The sequence below is a fragment of the Callorhinchus milii genome, unplaced genomic scaffold (genome assembly GCF_018977255.1).
Source record: "Callorhinchus milii isolate IMCB2004 unplaced genomic scaffold, IMCB_Cmil_1.0 Scaffold16, whole genome shotgun sequence".
Taxonomy (NCBI): Eukaryota; Metazoa; Chordata; class Chondrichthyes; order Chimaeriformes; family Callorhinchidae; genus Callorhinchus; species Callorhinchus milii.
The window spans coordinates 428,992-443,772 of NW_024704757.1; the positions used below are offsets into that span (position 1 = coordinate 428,992).

General features: G+C 48.3%; 1 protein-coding gene across 1 annotated transcript in view; it reads left to right on the plus strand.

Moving 5' to 3' along the window:
- The window catches only part of LOC103187105 (ras-related protein Rab-26), a gene marked incomplete at its 5' end in the record, with an annotated part of 135,447 nt that overhangs the window by 46,158 nt on the left and 74,508 nt on the right, over nucleotides 1-14,781 (plus strand). The window contains 1 exon segment of the mRNA XM_042341029.1: nucleotides 13,963-14,004. Coding sequence (XP_042196963.1) covers nucleotides 13,963-14,004 — 42 coding nt within the window.

Consider the following 14,781-nt stretch of genomic DNA (forward strand, 5'->3'; position numbering starts at 1 on the left):
TAAGCTATTATTTTTGCAGCAGTTCAGTATTAACAAATGTGACCCAGGGATTTATTCCTAACATAAGGTCACTTTATTTGCAGGTTACTATTGTGGCCTTAGTATGAAACACTTAATAATTAATGGAGATGCTTGTTAAAACTATATTGACGTGTAACTTGCATAAGATGACGGAGCCGTCTTTAAAAGATAAACGTTGGTAAAATGTTGCCTTCTGCCTTTTAGCTGTGAATTCAGTTGACTTGTGACTTCAGAGGAATCCTTGTGAATGGCTTAGAAACTGTTTTGCCTGAACAGAGAGATGTACCGCTTTCTTGGACTGTTTCGTGATTAATGAAGAGCTGAAGAATTGCTTTAATGAGGCAGTGTTCCTTTTGCTGTGCTTACAAGTGACATTTCTCATTCGCTCCATTTTGCAGTAATGTTCTCCCAGTTTGCATGGTGTTTCATTAATCTATCACCAATGTCCCTGGCATGGCAGGCAATGCTATGCATGTTGTCATTGGTCTGCTGATACTGTTTACTAGTGAGTTAAAGTGCTTTAAACACTGTTTTATTCTTGAACATGTACATTAGAAATATAATGCCAATGTGGAAATGAGATGCATCGCCAATGCAATGTTGCACTTATTTTCAGCAGTGTTTAATGTAGCTCAATATAAAGCTGAGCATTGTGATAGTCCTGTGTCTTTAGAGCTGAGAATCATTCCAGTTTAGTGCAATAGGAATCTGCCATTTCTGTTTGCTCAATATTCTATTTTACTTTTAGCCGGAAATGCGTGTTTTGTGTGTAAAAACTGAAGGGTCAATTCACTTTACAGTATATTCTGTGAAGTGCTTTGAGACGTCTAGAAGACGTGAAAAGCGCTATATCAAATGCAAGAATTATTATTATTATAAACAGATTTTTGTTTTATTTTGTTTTTAACTAAAGGAGAATTGTTGCCCTAGAATGGTAAATGACCAGGTTTTGGCCCATTTCCTTTTTTTGATAGTGCTTACGGTCACCTCCCCCCTCCCTCTCCTCCAGATTGGGGTCAGACTCCACCACTGTCAAGCGCTCTAGGACACTACCCTGCGTGTAAAGAGCACTATATAAATGCAAGTTGTTGTATAGTGGGGGATATTTCTACATGCATATTGGCTGCCGTGTTCGCCCACAAAATACACAAAGTCAACACCACTTCACAGTAGCCTTAAAAATGGAGACCAAGGTCAGGAAGAGGAATCAGCCTATCGAGTCTGTTCCGCCTGTTTATTAGATCTTGGCAGATCTTTTCAATGCCCCACCGTTTCAGAATACCCTTTAATGCCTGTACAACTCAAGTCTCTATTAATTCCACCTCTACAGCTTTCTGAGGCAAAGCGTTTTGCATCTTCACAACCCTGTGTGTGTGAAAAAATGCTTCCTGACCTTGGCTCTGTTTTTAAGGCTACTATCAGGATTATTTGACTGTGCCTTCGGCCATCCTCCCACCCCCACCTCGGATATAAACTGTTAAGTGTCCAGTGCCTTGGGATAACCTTCCAATGTGAAAGGCACTGTATAAATGTAATTTGTTGATATTCTTGTCAAGCGCTCTGCGTGAGGGGCTCTATATAAATACAAGTTGTTGTGGTTAATAAATAGATTTTTAAAAACAGAAAAGGTGCTTTTAAGCTGTAAAGTGCACAGTGCTGTGGTCAGGCTACACCTGGAGGACTGTGTGCAGTAACCTCTGGCCCTTGGACTCAAACTGATGAGTTTAGACAAAGCGCAAAATACTACAGAGACTGGAAATCTGAAACAAAAACAGAAGTCACTGGGAACACTCAACAACAACAACAAGATTCCATTTATTGAGCGCCTTTCACGTCGGGAGGACGTCCCAAGGCGCTGTACAGTTGGGTCAGGACCCGAGCAGGGGGGAAATGGTCAGGGTGAGGGGAGGGAAGGGAGGGAGCGAGGAGGGGGAAATGGTCAGGGTGAGGGGAGGGAAGGGAGGGAGCGAGCGAGGAGGGGGAAGAGAGTCGAGAGTGGAGCTGAAGGTTCGGTCAAAGAGAAAGGTCTTGAGACCGGCCTTGAAGGAGGAAAGGGAGGAAGCGGCGAAGGCACTGGGGGATAGAGTTCCAGAGCCTAGGGGCTGAGAGGCTGAAGGCCCGGCCACCGATGGTAGGGCGGTTGGGGCGGGGGACGTGGAGCAGACCGGAGCCAGAGGAACGGAGGGTACGGGCAGGTAGGTAGGGGGATAGTAGGTCAGAGAGGTAGGAGGGAGCGAGGCCGTGAATGGCCTTGTAGGCGAGGGTGAGGATCTTGAATTGGATCCTCTGGGGGATGGGGAGCCAGTGGAGGCGAGCGAGGGTGAGGGTGGGAGTGATGTGGTCGCGGTGTCTGGTGCGGGACAGTACACGAGCTGCAGAGTTCTGAATGACCTGCAGTGTGGAGGGAGGTGGTGGGAAGGCCGGCGAGGAGAGAGTTCCCATAGTCCAGCCTTGAGGTGATAAAGGTGTGGACCAGAGTTTCAGCCGCGTGAGGGGTGAGGTAGTGCCGTAGTCTGGCGACATTCCGGAGGTGATGGAAGGCAGTGCCAGTTGTGGCGCGGATATGGGGGAGAAAGGACAGCTCAGGGTCGAACAGAACGCTGAGGTTCCTGATGGCTTTGAGAGGTGGAGAGTGCGGCCTTGGATGCTGATGCTGTCAGCGCCTGAGGTGCGGAGGCGCTGACGGAGCCAATCAGGAGGGCCTCAGTTTTGAGTCAGCGTTTCGGGTCACCGACCCATTGTCAGTTCTGACGAAGGATCATGGACCCAAAACATTGGCTTAATTTCCTTTCCCCATAGATGCTGCCTGACCTGCTGAGTGTTCCGGGTGATGAATTTAGTGGCAGGTTGTGAGAGAGTTTTGTGCTGTGAACTACCACTCATTGGAAAATGGGCTACAATGGCACAAGGCCATCTTTCTTAAGACCTTTGTAAAGTTCAGAGGTCAGAGAACAGGTTATTACACACAGTACCGCTTATTCTCTAAGCTGCTAAACCTAAGTGGTAACCACAGTGTGGAATAGGTTTAGGCGGTTTTGAGTTAAGAAGCTGCAGGCATGATGATGCTGCCAATAGGATTAGAAACAGGTGTTACAGTGTCAGTTACATTTCAGCTGCTTGGTGTCTGACATCTGCTTCTCAGTGGACTGGAGGCTTCTCAGTGCCTCCAGTCTTCTTTCGTTGAATTTTTCTGACAATGTTAAGCTGAGAAACTGTTCCACAAAAGCTTCAATTAGGTTGCAAACTCTCCACCTGTTATAATATAACTAGCTGCTTTTGGGCATCGCTGTGTGACAAATAGCCTCACACTGCTTATCAGCCCTTGAAGACAAGAAGATGAGTTGAATTTTAATGCCTGGAAACAGGCATTATTTAAAATTCAATGCCTCTCTACTCTGGGGGTAGAGAGTCGAGAGGGGAGCTGAAGGCTCGGTCAAAGAGAAAGGTCTTGAGACCGGCCTTGAAGGAGGAAAGGGAGGAAGCGGCGAAGGCACTGGGGTAGAGTTTCAGAGCCTCGGGGCTGAGAAGCTGAAGGCCCGGACACCAATGGTAGGGCGGTTGGGGCGGGGGATGTGGAGCAGACCGGAGCCAGAGGAACGGAGGGTACGGGCAGGTAGGTAGGGGGATAGTAGGTCGGAGAGGTAGGAGGGAGCGAGGCCGTGAATGGCCTTGTAGGTGAGGGTGAGGATCTTGAATTGGATCCTCTGGGGGATGGGGAGCCAGTGGAGGCGAGCGAGGGCGAGGGTGGGAGTGATGTGGTCCCGAAGCCTGGTGCGGGACAGTACACGAGCTGCAGAGTTCTGAATGACCTGCAGTGTGGAGGGAGGGCCGGGAAGGCCGGCGAGGAGAGAGTTCCCATAGTCCAGCCTTGAGGTGATAAAGGCGTGGACCAGAGTTTCAGCCGCGTGAGGGGTGAGGTAGTGCCGTAGTCTGGCGACATTCCGGAGGTGATGGAAGGCGGTGCCAGTTGTGGCGCGGATATGGGGGAGAAAGGACAGCTCAGGGTCGAACAGAACCCCGAGGTTCCTGACCGGCTTTGAGAGGTGGAGAGTGCAGCCTTGGATGCTGATGGTGTCAGCGCCTGAGGTGCGGAGGCGCTGACGTGAGCCAATCAGGAGGGCCTCAGTTTTGCGCACGTTGAGCTGAAGAAAGTTATCTCTCGTCCAGGACTCGATGTCGGACAGACAGCTGTCAGGACATCGGTGGTCGTGGAGTTGAGGGTAGAGGAGGAAAGGTAGAGTTGGGTGTCATCCGCATACATGTGGAAGTTAACCCCATGTCTGCGGATGATGTCACCACAGGGGGAGCATATAGAGGGTGAAGAGGAGGGGACCGAGGACAGAGCCCTGAGGGACACAGCACGAGACAGTGCGGGGGGTGGAGGAAAAACCATTAGTGGAGACAAAGTGAAGACGGTGGGAGAGGTACGACCTAAACCACTCAAGGACAGGGCCTTGAAGGTTGAGGTGGGAGGACAAGCGGTGGAGGAGGATAGCATGGTCGACCGTATCGAATGCTGCCGATAGGACGAGGAGGCAGAGGGAGCCCTGGTCACAGATGGTCAGGATGTCATTGGTGACCTTGACCAGGGCAGTTTCTGTGCTATGGGCAGCACGGAAACCCGACTGAAGGGGTTCGAATAATGAATGGTTGGAGAGGAAAGAGCGCAGCTGGGAGGCGACAACTCGTTCCAGGACCTTGGACAGGAAGGGGAGGTTGGAGATGGGCCGGTAGCTTGATAGCTGCGACGCATCAAGGGAGGGTTTTTTCAAGGTGGGAGTGATGGTGGCAGTTTTTAAGGGAATGGGAACAGAGCCAGAGGAGAGGGACAGGTTGACGATGTCTGTGATATGTGGGGCAAGGAGGTGGAGCTGGGAGATAAGGAGTGGAGTGGGGATGGGGTCAAGGGAGCAGGTGGTGGGTTTCAGGGATAGGATGAGTTTGGTGACAGAGGGTGGGGAAACGGGTACGAAAGTGTGTAGGGGAGGATGGGTAGGAGTCGGAGTGTGGGAGGGAAGGGGTGGGGGTGGGTGGATGTTGGAGGGGAAGTGACCGCGGAGCGAATTCCCTTGATTTTGGATTCAAGGAAATCCAGCATCTCCTCGCAGTGAAGGTTGGAGGAGATGACCTGCGCGGGGTGGCGGGGGGACGGAGGAGTTGGGATGTGGTAGAGAACAGTAGCCTGGGGTTGTCTTCGCCTCCAGGATTATCCTGGAGTAGAAGGACGATTTGGCCGAGGCTAGAGTGGAGCGGTAGATTTTGAGGAGGTCCAGCCAGATTTGTCGGTGGACCGTTAGGCCAGATTTGACGCAGGTGCGTTCAGCGGCCCGCACCTGGCTCTTCAGTGAGCGGAGGTGGGTGGTGAACCAGGGGGAGGAGCGAGAGTAGGAGACAGTACGGGAGGTGATGGCGCAAGAGTGTCAAGTGTGGAGGAGAGGGTGTTGTGGAGGAGGGTGAGAGCAGAAGAGGGGTCAGTGAGGGTTGAAGGCCAGAGGGAGAGGAGTTCAGAGGACTCCAAGGCAGCGGTTAGGGATTGAGGGGGTAACTTCTTCCAGGGGCGGTAGAAGATGGTGGTGGGTCTGGTGGAGGTGGGGAGGGGGTGGAGGTGGTGAAGGAGATGAAGTGGTGGTCGGAGATGGCCTTATCGGTGATGGTGACATCCGAGACACTGAGGCCCCGGGTGATCACCAAGTCGAGTGGGTGGCCGTGACTGTGAGTGGGGGAGTTGATGTGGAGGGAGAGGTTGAGCGAGGAGAGCAGGGAGGAGAAATCTGAGGAGATAGAGCAGGAGGGGGTGAAGTACAGGTTAAAGTCGCCCAGGATGATGAGGCGATCAGAGCAGAGGCAGAGAGATGTGAGAAGTGTCGAAATATCAGAGATAAAGGTGGGAGAGGTTTTAGGGGCCGGTAGAGGAGGAGGATTTTAAGTGAGAGGAAGGAGGGGTGGGAGAGGGTGAGGTGCTCAAAAGAGGGGAAAGAGCCAGAGGAGTAGGGGGATAGGGCAAGTGGTGTCCTTGAGATAAGGGCTACACCACCGCCACGGCGGTTGGGGCGAGGGATGTGGTGGGAGGTGTAGCCAGGTGGTGTGGCCTCCGTGAGGGGGAAGGTGTCGCCTGGGGTGAGCCAGGTTTCCGTCAAGTCAATCGATAGCACAAATAAAACAGCATGAATGCTAAAATGTAAACCTTAAAAACATCCCTCGATGCTGCAGCTTTCCCAGAGGAAAGAAAGAAGTTAAGTGAGCATCTTCCTCATCTTCTGGTCACACCTAAAGACCTTCATCTTCTACAGTCACCTTGCACTGACTCGGTGTCATGCTCCTCCACTGTCAAGCGCTCTGGGATGCTACCCTGCGTGAGGGGCGCTATATAAATGCAAGTTGTTGTTTTAACTCCACCCTTCTCTGATCCCAATCCTCAGCTTGGGTGCAAATCTCTCATTGTCCAGTGCCATGGGACATCCTCCTGACGTGAAAGGCGCTATATAAGTGAAATTTGTTTTGTTAAGTGTCCTCAGCTGGTAAAAACATTTACTTCTGAAATCAGAAAGTTGTGACTTGAAGACCCAGTGTTGGGACTTTGAGCTTAGGGTCTAGGCTGACACTGCATTGTCTGAGGTGATGGTCTTCAGATAAGACTTTAAGCTGAGGGTCCCTTCTACCCGTTCAATTGAACATTAAAGATTTCATAAGGCTATTTGGAAAGGGAAGGGAGTTTCTCCTACTCTGATGGGCAACAATGTTCCAGTTAAATTGATCATTCACTTGATGGCTGTTTGCAGTAGATTTGCTGGGAGAAACTAGCTGCTGTGTTTGCCTACACATACTCAATCATAGTAATTCCCTGTGAATGCTTTGAGACGTTTCGACATTATAAGTGCCATACCAAATGCAAAGATATTTTTTTTGTTTACAACGTTCTCTAGCAATACCGTTGTTAGAATAAAGAAATTGATAAGATGTCTAACCAGTTTCATTGTACTTGGGTCATATTTTATTTTATTGCGAATGAAGTCCTGTCGATGCAAGAAAATAAAGTGGACCATTGCTCTTATGCAATAGGTCGATTGTCTGTTACTGAGTCACACATTTCTATGGTTCTCTGGTAGCAAAATAAATAGAAAATAACATCTTTCTTGCCATCACAGTTGGATGAATGGAGGTTTTTCCTGTGTTGCTCAGGCTTGCCAGTCAGCCACTTCTGACATTCCGGCAAGGCATAGACTTGTCTGATCTGGTTTGGAAGTGTCATGCGAACTCTGGCATAGGCAAGGTAATGAAACCGAGAGTGTAGATGTGTCTGAGAGGTGCGATCAAGTGCTCCAGACACTACCTGCGCAAAGAGTGCTATATAGGACTCCAGGTTGACGTAAAGATCCCATGGCAAGTGCTGTGACCCCACTTCTGCAGTGGATTTTCTTGTAGTTTGCAGTATCTTGAGCACATCGCATTGAAATTCTGTGGAACGCTTTGCGATGATTCAATGCGATAAGGATCTATATCAAATGTGGAGTCCTTATGGAGTCCTGTAGCTCAGTGGTTAGAGCAATCGCCTCACAAGCGAAAGACCTGGAATCGATTCCTGGCAGGCTGAAACCTTGGGCAAGTTTCCTTACTCCACACGCCTGATCATAATCCCTCAAGAAAGAAAAACAATAATAAATTGGTCACTTCAACCCATGGCATCTCTTTCTGGAATTGTGTAGGTAAATGAGGAAATGCGTGGAATTGAACGTAATCCAAAGATAACGAAGTGTGGATTTTCACCGACAGAATCCACTTTACAGTATATCCTGTGAATTCCTTTGAGACATCTCAAGGCGTTATATCAAATGCAAGGACTATTCCTTTTTTTTAATGAAATCCATGCCCTATTTCTCCTTACTTATCAAACGTCAGAGACCAGTAGGAAGTTCCAGTGATGGAAGTGTTTTTATTGTAGACCTTCACTTTAACAAAAAATTATACTCCATGCTTAAATCGCACTTAAATATCATTGAACACAGAAATGTAGAGAAGCCTCATGATCACTGTAACAGCAAAAAGAGAGCACTGCCCTAAAGGGGCCATTAGCCATATCTCAGAATAGATTATATATATCCACTGACCCAGCCTTCAGAACTGAATGAGAACACAGTTTTGCTTTGAATTAACAACAACAACAACAAGATTCCATTTATAAAGCGCCTTTCACGTCAGGAGGACGTCCCAAGGCGCTGCACAGTTGGGTCATGACCCGAGCAGGGGGGAAATGGTCAGGGTGAGGGGAGGGAAGGGAGGGAGCGAGGAGGGGGGAAATGGTCAGGGTGAGGGGAGGGAAGGGAGGGAGCGAGGAGGGGGGAAATGGTCAGGGTGAGGGGAGGGAAGGGAGGGAGCGAGGAGGGGGAAGAGAGTCGAGAGGGGAGCTGAAGGCACGGTCAAAGAGAAAGGCTTTGAGACCGGCCTTGAAGGAGGAAAGGGAGGAAGCAAGGCGAAGGCACTGGGGGATGGAGTTCCAGAGCCTGGGGGCTGAGAGGCTGAAGTTCAAGGAGTGCATTTGTTTGAGCTAGGCAGAATCCTAATTACTGTGCAGTTGCCTAGCCCAAAACAAAAGCGCAAAAGGAACCTACACTGGATCTTCCCAGTTCTTAGATAATTGTATCGGTTGTAATCTAATTAACTTCCACTGATAAATCCATTGCTGTACTTAATTGTATTTTTTCCAGTATCTGCTCAAGATGTCTGTTAAAGCTGTTTCAGGTAATGGAACTTTAACAGGGCATTCTGGGATCTGGAGGAGCACCTGATGAAGTTGAAATCTTATTGGTAATGTGCTTGGTTAGTGTACGAGATGATGTTTGTAATTCAAAAAGAAAAATGATAACGAATCAATACCAGAAACCATGTTTCTTCGTTATTGCTTCAAGGCAACGTTTTGGAGCACAGTTGTAATCTATAAAAATAAGGCTGCATCAAAAAAACTATTTAGAAATGATTTTTCTTTTTTGGTCAGTCGATCATCTTGTGATCCATACAGAAAATCATAACCGTGCTTCCACATATGTATGGATGGAAATTTCCTTATGTCTGGATGGAGTTTGAACTTTCTTCTTAGAGGGTGTTTCCTGTTCACCTAATCCCAGATGCAAGTTGGCAAGAGACAAGGCTGGGGCACCCCAGAGTGTGTGTTAGAATTGAATTGTAGATTGCAAAGTGCATGAGCCAAACCCAAATGAGCTACAAATCAGACACAAGCAATGACATGCAACAGTGGATTGAGACAGCATTTATCACGAGCTCCGATATTTTCAGTGATTGGTTTGTCAATCTGTCTACTCAACGAGTGTGCTGGTTTTCAACTTCAGGGCAGGACCAGATTGTGAGCTCAAAGTGACAATATGGGCCTATGGAATCTTTAACATCCACCTGAACAGGCAGACGGAAGCTCGATTGATCGTCTCATCTGAAGGAGTATACCTCCAACAATGTAATGCACACCCAGCACTGTGTTGAGTGTCAGTCTAGATAGACTATGTGAGTTCAAAGTCCTAATCTCAGTTTTGAACCCGCAATATTCTGACCCCAGAGGCAGGAATGATATCATCTAGGCCAGGCCAACGTAAAAGCTTATTGGAAAGAATGCAGTGAATGAAGGGAGATTCCTTGCTGCTGTTTACTTCCATCATTCTGCTTCACTGCTGACTGTGGGACATTACAGTGTGTGAAGTGAATCCCGTTAAATGCTGTGAAAAGTCTCGCACTGTGAAAGGCACTACAGCAACAACAACAGCTTGCCTTTATATCACCCATCACGCAGGGTAACACCTTGACTCCTAGCCAGGGGGGGAGCAACCTGAAGATGGGGAAGGAGAAGGCAAAGTGGAGGGATGGATTATATTATCACTATTTCAAATGTAAGGATTATTATTATTTTTATATTATTATTCAACAACAACTTGCACTCATATAGTGTCTTCCACTCAGGGCAGTGTCTCAGAGCGCTTAACAGTGGCGGAGCCTGACTCCGAGCCGGGGTGGGGGGAGAAGTGGCTGTAAGCATGGTCGAAAAAGAAAGTTTTCAGGTGAGACTTGATAGTGGGGAGAGAGGGGGCAAGGCAGAGGGATTGAGGGAGAGTGTTCCAGAGTTTTGGGGTGTAGTGGCTGAAAGCGCGACCTCCGATTGTGGGGCAAAGGGTGCGAGGGACGAGCAGGAGCCAGTGCCAGTCGAGTGGAGGACCACGTGGTGGATTGGAATGAAGCCAAGGAGTATGGCTTCTTCTTGTCCACATTCAGCTGCTGGACGTTTGCACTCATCCAGGCCCTGATGTCTGCCAGACAAGCTGATAGAACATCAGGGACCTGGAGTAGACGCTGGAGGAGACAAAGTAGATTTGTGTGTCATCCGCAAACATGTGGAAGTTTATCCCATGTCTGCAGATGACATCGCCCAGAGAGAGTATATAGATAAAGAAAAGAAGAGGCCAAGGATGGAGCCCTGGGGTATCCGACAGGTGACCGGGTGGGGATGGGAGGAGAAACCATTTGCTGAGATGAAGTGGAGGCGGTTAGTAGGACTCGAACCATGCGAGTGCGGTCCCACTAAGGTGGATGAGGGAGGAGAGCCGATAGAGGAGGATGGCGTGGTCGACTGTGTCGAACGAGGCAGAGAGATCCAGGAGGACGAGGAGGCAGAGGGAGCCCTGGTCACAGATAGAGAGAATGTCGTTTGTGACTTTGACATGCGCTGTCTCTGTGCTGTGGGCAGTCGGAGAAAAAACAGACAGCAGGGGTTTGAGGAGGGAGTAGAGGGAGAGGTGTAACCGTAGTTGACCTGCAAAAATGCTTTCCAGGATTTTGGCAAGAAAGAGTAGGTTGGAGTCCCAGTGTCTTGGCCAACAATCCTCCATATAAATTAGCTATTGGCGGCCGACTGTGGGATTTTGTTGTGCACAAATTGGCAACTGTGACTGCCTAGAAGCACACAGTCACCACACCTGATAGCAATTGCATGTGAAGTCATTTGAGACTTTCTGTCATAGGTGCTATATAAATGCAAAAAGGATAATTATTATTAATATGCGAATCCTCCCAGCAGCAAATCCTTAGGACTAGTTAAGATTAGATTCCCTAACCTTGAATGTTTTGGTTCAAACCGGGAAGTCCTTCACCCGCTGTTCCTGGAAGTAGCGCTCTTGATTCGGTCCTCTAAATCATTCATATCTCTAAGCTTATTCTTTAGAAACTGCTAAGAATGGTCATCCAAAACGCAGGCTAGCAAGCATTAAGATTCGTTCACTGAATCTCTGGTGCGGCTGGTATTTAGATTCAGGCTGTGCTCTAAGGTCCAGCACTCTCAATCATTGCCATTACTAGGCTCTTCTTTAATCTTATTCTTTGAGCAAAATCCTTTCATCAGTCTATTTTACATGCTTTTACCTTGGGGATATCCTATGGATATAAAGTTTATTGCAATAGCAAAGCCCCAAAAAACAAATAACAGCAGGTCAAAAATAAATGCTGGTTAATGCCTGCTGGAGGCACTGGGCTCCTGATCTCACTGGGATCTACAGATTTAAATCAAACGCCAATTGCGAAGCGTTCCTAGACTTCTTCGCCTCAAAAATTGGAAACATCCATTTCTCTGCATCGTACTCCCCAGCCTCCCCCCCCCCCCGCCATGTCCCCTTCCACCCCACCCAGACCATCCACACTGCCTTCTCTTTCCGCCAGGGCTGCTGCCACTCCCCACTCCTTACACTCCTTTGCCCCCATTTTTCCCTCCCTCTCACCCACAATCACCTGGATGAAGTTCACCAACTGCTGCCTCAACTCCCTCCCTACCCAGCTGCTCGTCACTCAACTCCCCCTCCTCTCCCCCTTGCTGGCTGACACGGTCAATCAGTCTCTCTCCTCGGGCTCTGTTCCACTCCCCCCGCCATTCCTAAGGTAGATGCAGGTAGCTGACTCCTTGCGGCCACTCAGTTTGAGCCCAGGCAGTGACTTGACCAATTGATCCATCGAGGGAGTTTTGTGTTCAACTCCTACCCTGCCAGTCACAGCCTGATCAAACACACCTTCCGATGAGCAATAACAACAACTTGCACGTATATAGCGCCCTCCACTCAGGGTAGTGTCTCAGAGTGCTTAACAGTAGCGGAGCCTGACTCCGAGCCGGGGGGAGGTGACCATAAGCAACAACAACAAAATGACATTTATAGAGCGCCTTTCACGTCGGGAGGACGTCCCAAAGCGCTGAAGAGTCAGGTGTCGGGGCCCGAGCATGGGGGAGGGGTGGTGTAGGGTTGAGGGAAGGCAGAGAAGTGGGAGGGAGATCAAAGGCACGGTCGAAGAGAAGGGTCTTGAGACGGCCTGGAAGGAGGCGAGGGAGGAAGCAAAGCGAAGGGACCGTGGGATGGAGTTCCAGAGTGTGGGGACAGAGAGGCTGAAAGCCTGACCACTGATGGTAGGGCAGGTCGGGCGGGAGCCCGCCATGGATGGCCTTGAAAGTGAGGACGAGGATCTTGAACTCGATCCTCTGGGGGATGGGGAACCAGTGGAGTCGGGCGAGGGTTGAAAAGGAAGGTTTTCAGGTGGGACTTGGAAAAGGGGAGAGGGGGCAAGGATTGAGGGAGAGCGTTCCAGAGTTTTGGGGCGTAGTGGCTGAATGCGCAACCTCCAATGGTGGAGCGGAGGGTGCGAGGGACGAGCAGGAGCCGGTGTCAGGTGAGTGGAGGCTCCGGGTGGTGGATTGGGGAGTGAGGAGGTCGGAGGTGCCAGAGAAAGGGATTTGATGGAATGTGAGGAACTTTAAATCGATCCATTCGGTGATGGGGAGCCATGGGGATGTGGGGAAGAAGGGCAGCTGAGGGTCGAACTGGACGCCTAGATTGTGCACTGGTTCGGTGAGTCTGAGGGAGAGGCCAGGGAGGTTGAGGAGTTCAGATCCGCGGAGTGGAGTATGGCTTCCATCTTGTCCACATTCGGCTGCAGAGCAAACACTGTATGTAAAATGTCCCAGTGACAGATCTAGGAATCGTACAGGTGTAGAGTTTGTAGACTACCAATGTCATCTGCAAGGGGACACGTTTCAAAGAGGAAGCTTTCCTTGTCCTGGAAGCAGCTTTGAAAAATCATCAATAGTTGTTTGTCATAAGTTGTTGCTATTTCTGGCTAAAATACACAGAAGCGTGAAGTGGCGAAACTTTGGGCAAGTTTCCTTACTCCACACAGAGCCTAATAATTATCCCTCCAAAAACAAAACAATAATAAATTGGTCATTTTTCAATCCATGACTGTTTGTGGGACATTGCTGTGGCAATTGGCTGCCGCATTCGCCCACAAATATACAGTCAATTCACTTAACAGTATATTCTGTGAAGCGCTTTGAGACATCTAGAAGACGTGAAAAGCGCTATATCAAATGCAAGGATTATTATTATAAGTGGTGTTGCAGGAGGGCTCTTTAATTAGATTTCTATTTCGTTAGAAGTGTGGTGATTAAACAGCCAAACAGTTTCTGTGTTAACGATCATCCTTCACGCTGATGAAGAGAAAACGCAAGCCTAAGTCGCGCAGGGCTCTCAGATGTTAGTTTCAATCAGTATCCAGCAGTGAGATAGATATAGCAGAGGATGGACCTAGAAAAAGGCCACTCAGCCCATCGAGCCAACTCTTGTAGATTAGTGCTTCTCAACAACTGGTTTGAGGACCATGTGATAACCATGTGCCCAATCCACACAGGAAATCTCTTTAAATTGTTAGTCAATTTACTAATGGACGTTGCATATTAAGGAGAACCTGAGCTGTTCCCAGATATCAAATAGGTTGAAAAACGCTGGAAAATGGCATGTCAAACCTGTACTACCGAACGGTCCCTATCACCAACGGGAAAGTACTGCACATAGATGAAATGAACAAAACCTGAAGAGTTTAAATCTGCTAACACTGCGCTCTTCTTTATTTCAGAATAAAGTGTTGAACGTTGACGGCGTGAAGGTCAAACTACAGGTAAGACGAGAACCTTGGAATCTATAATAATACTAATAATATAATAATAATATAATAATAATATTATTATAACCTTGGAATCGGATCTAAAACTCAAACAGTTCAACATATTTCAGTTGTTAGGCTCAGCGTGATGTGCAGAGGTGCTCTGAAGTCAAAGTGCCTCCAATCTCTACTTTAAATGTAGCCACCACAACCAGTATCTCATTTTTCCATGTGGTTTGCAATTTAAAACATGTGTCTGATGCTTCCAACATTTCCCAAGCTTTGCAATCTGTTGCCCTCAATGCTGAATCCCGTCGCTACTGGTTTTACAGAGAGAGATGGCATGAAAAGTCACCTAGAAACTTCATCTGGGTTTTTCTTTTTTGAAAGAGTTCTTGATTTCACTTTCAAAAAAGTAATGTTAAATATTTTAGTATCCATGTTTGTTGTACTGCAATCAGAAGAGCTGCCTTTTCGCTGAGCACTTTACAAACTGCTGGACGAGATGTCTACATTATTCTTTTATACGCTGACATAAATTCTGCTGCTATGTGTTGGCAGTACAAACTGCGTTTTGTGCTTTGCGGAGGTGAGATTACCCCGAGGTTTTACATCGGGTTTAGTGCAGAATTTGCATTTTATAGGCATCAAACTGAGCATATGGAGCAAGTCGGCCAGCTGTGGGCAATCACATGCGCTATCACATCTCGACTTAGATTTTATGGTTGTAAATTAGCCGCCACATTCCCCCTCAAGTACACACTCGACTCACATTCTTACAGTTACCCATGA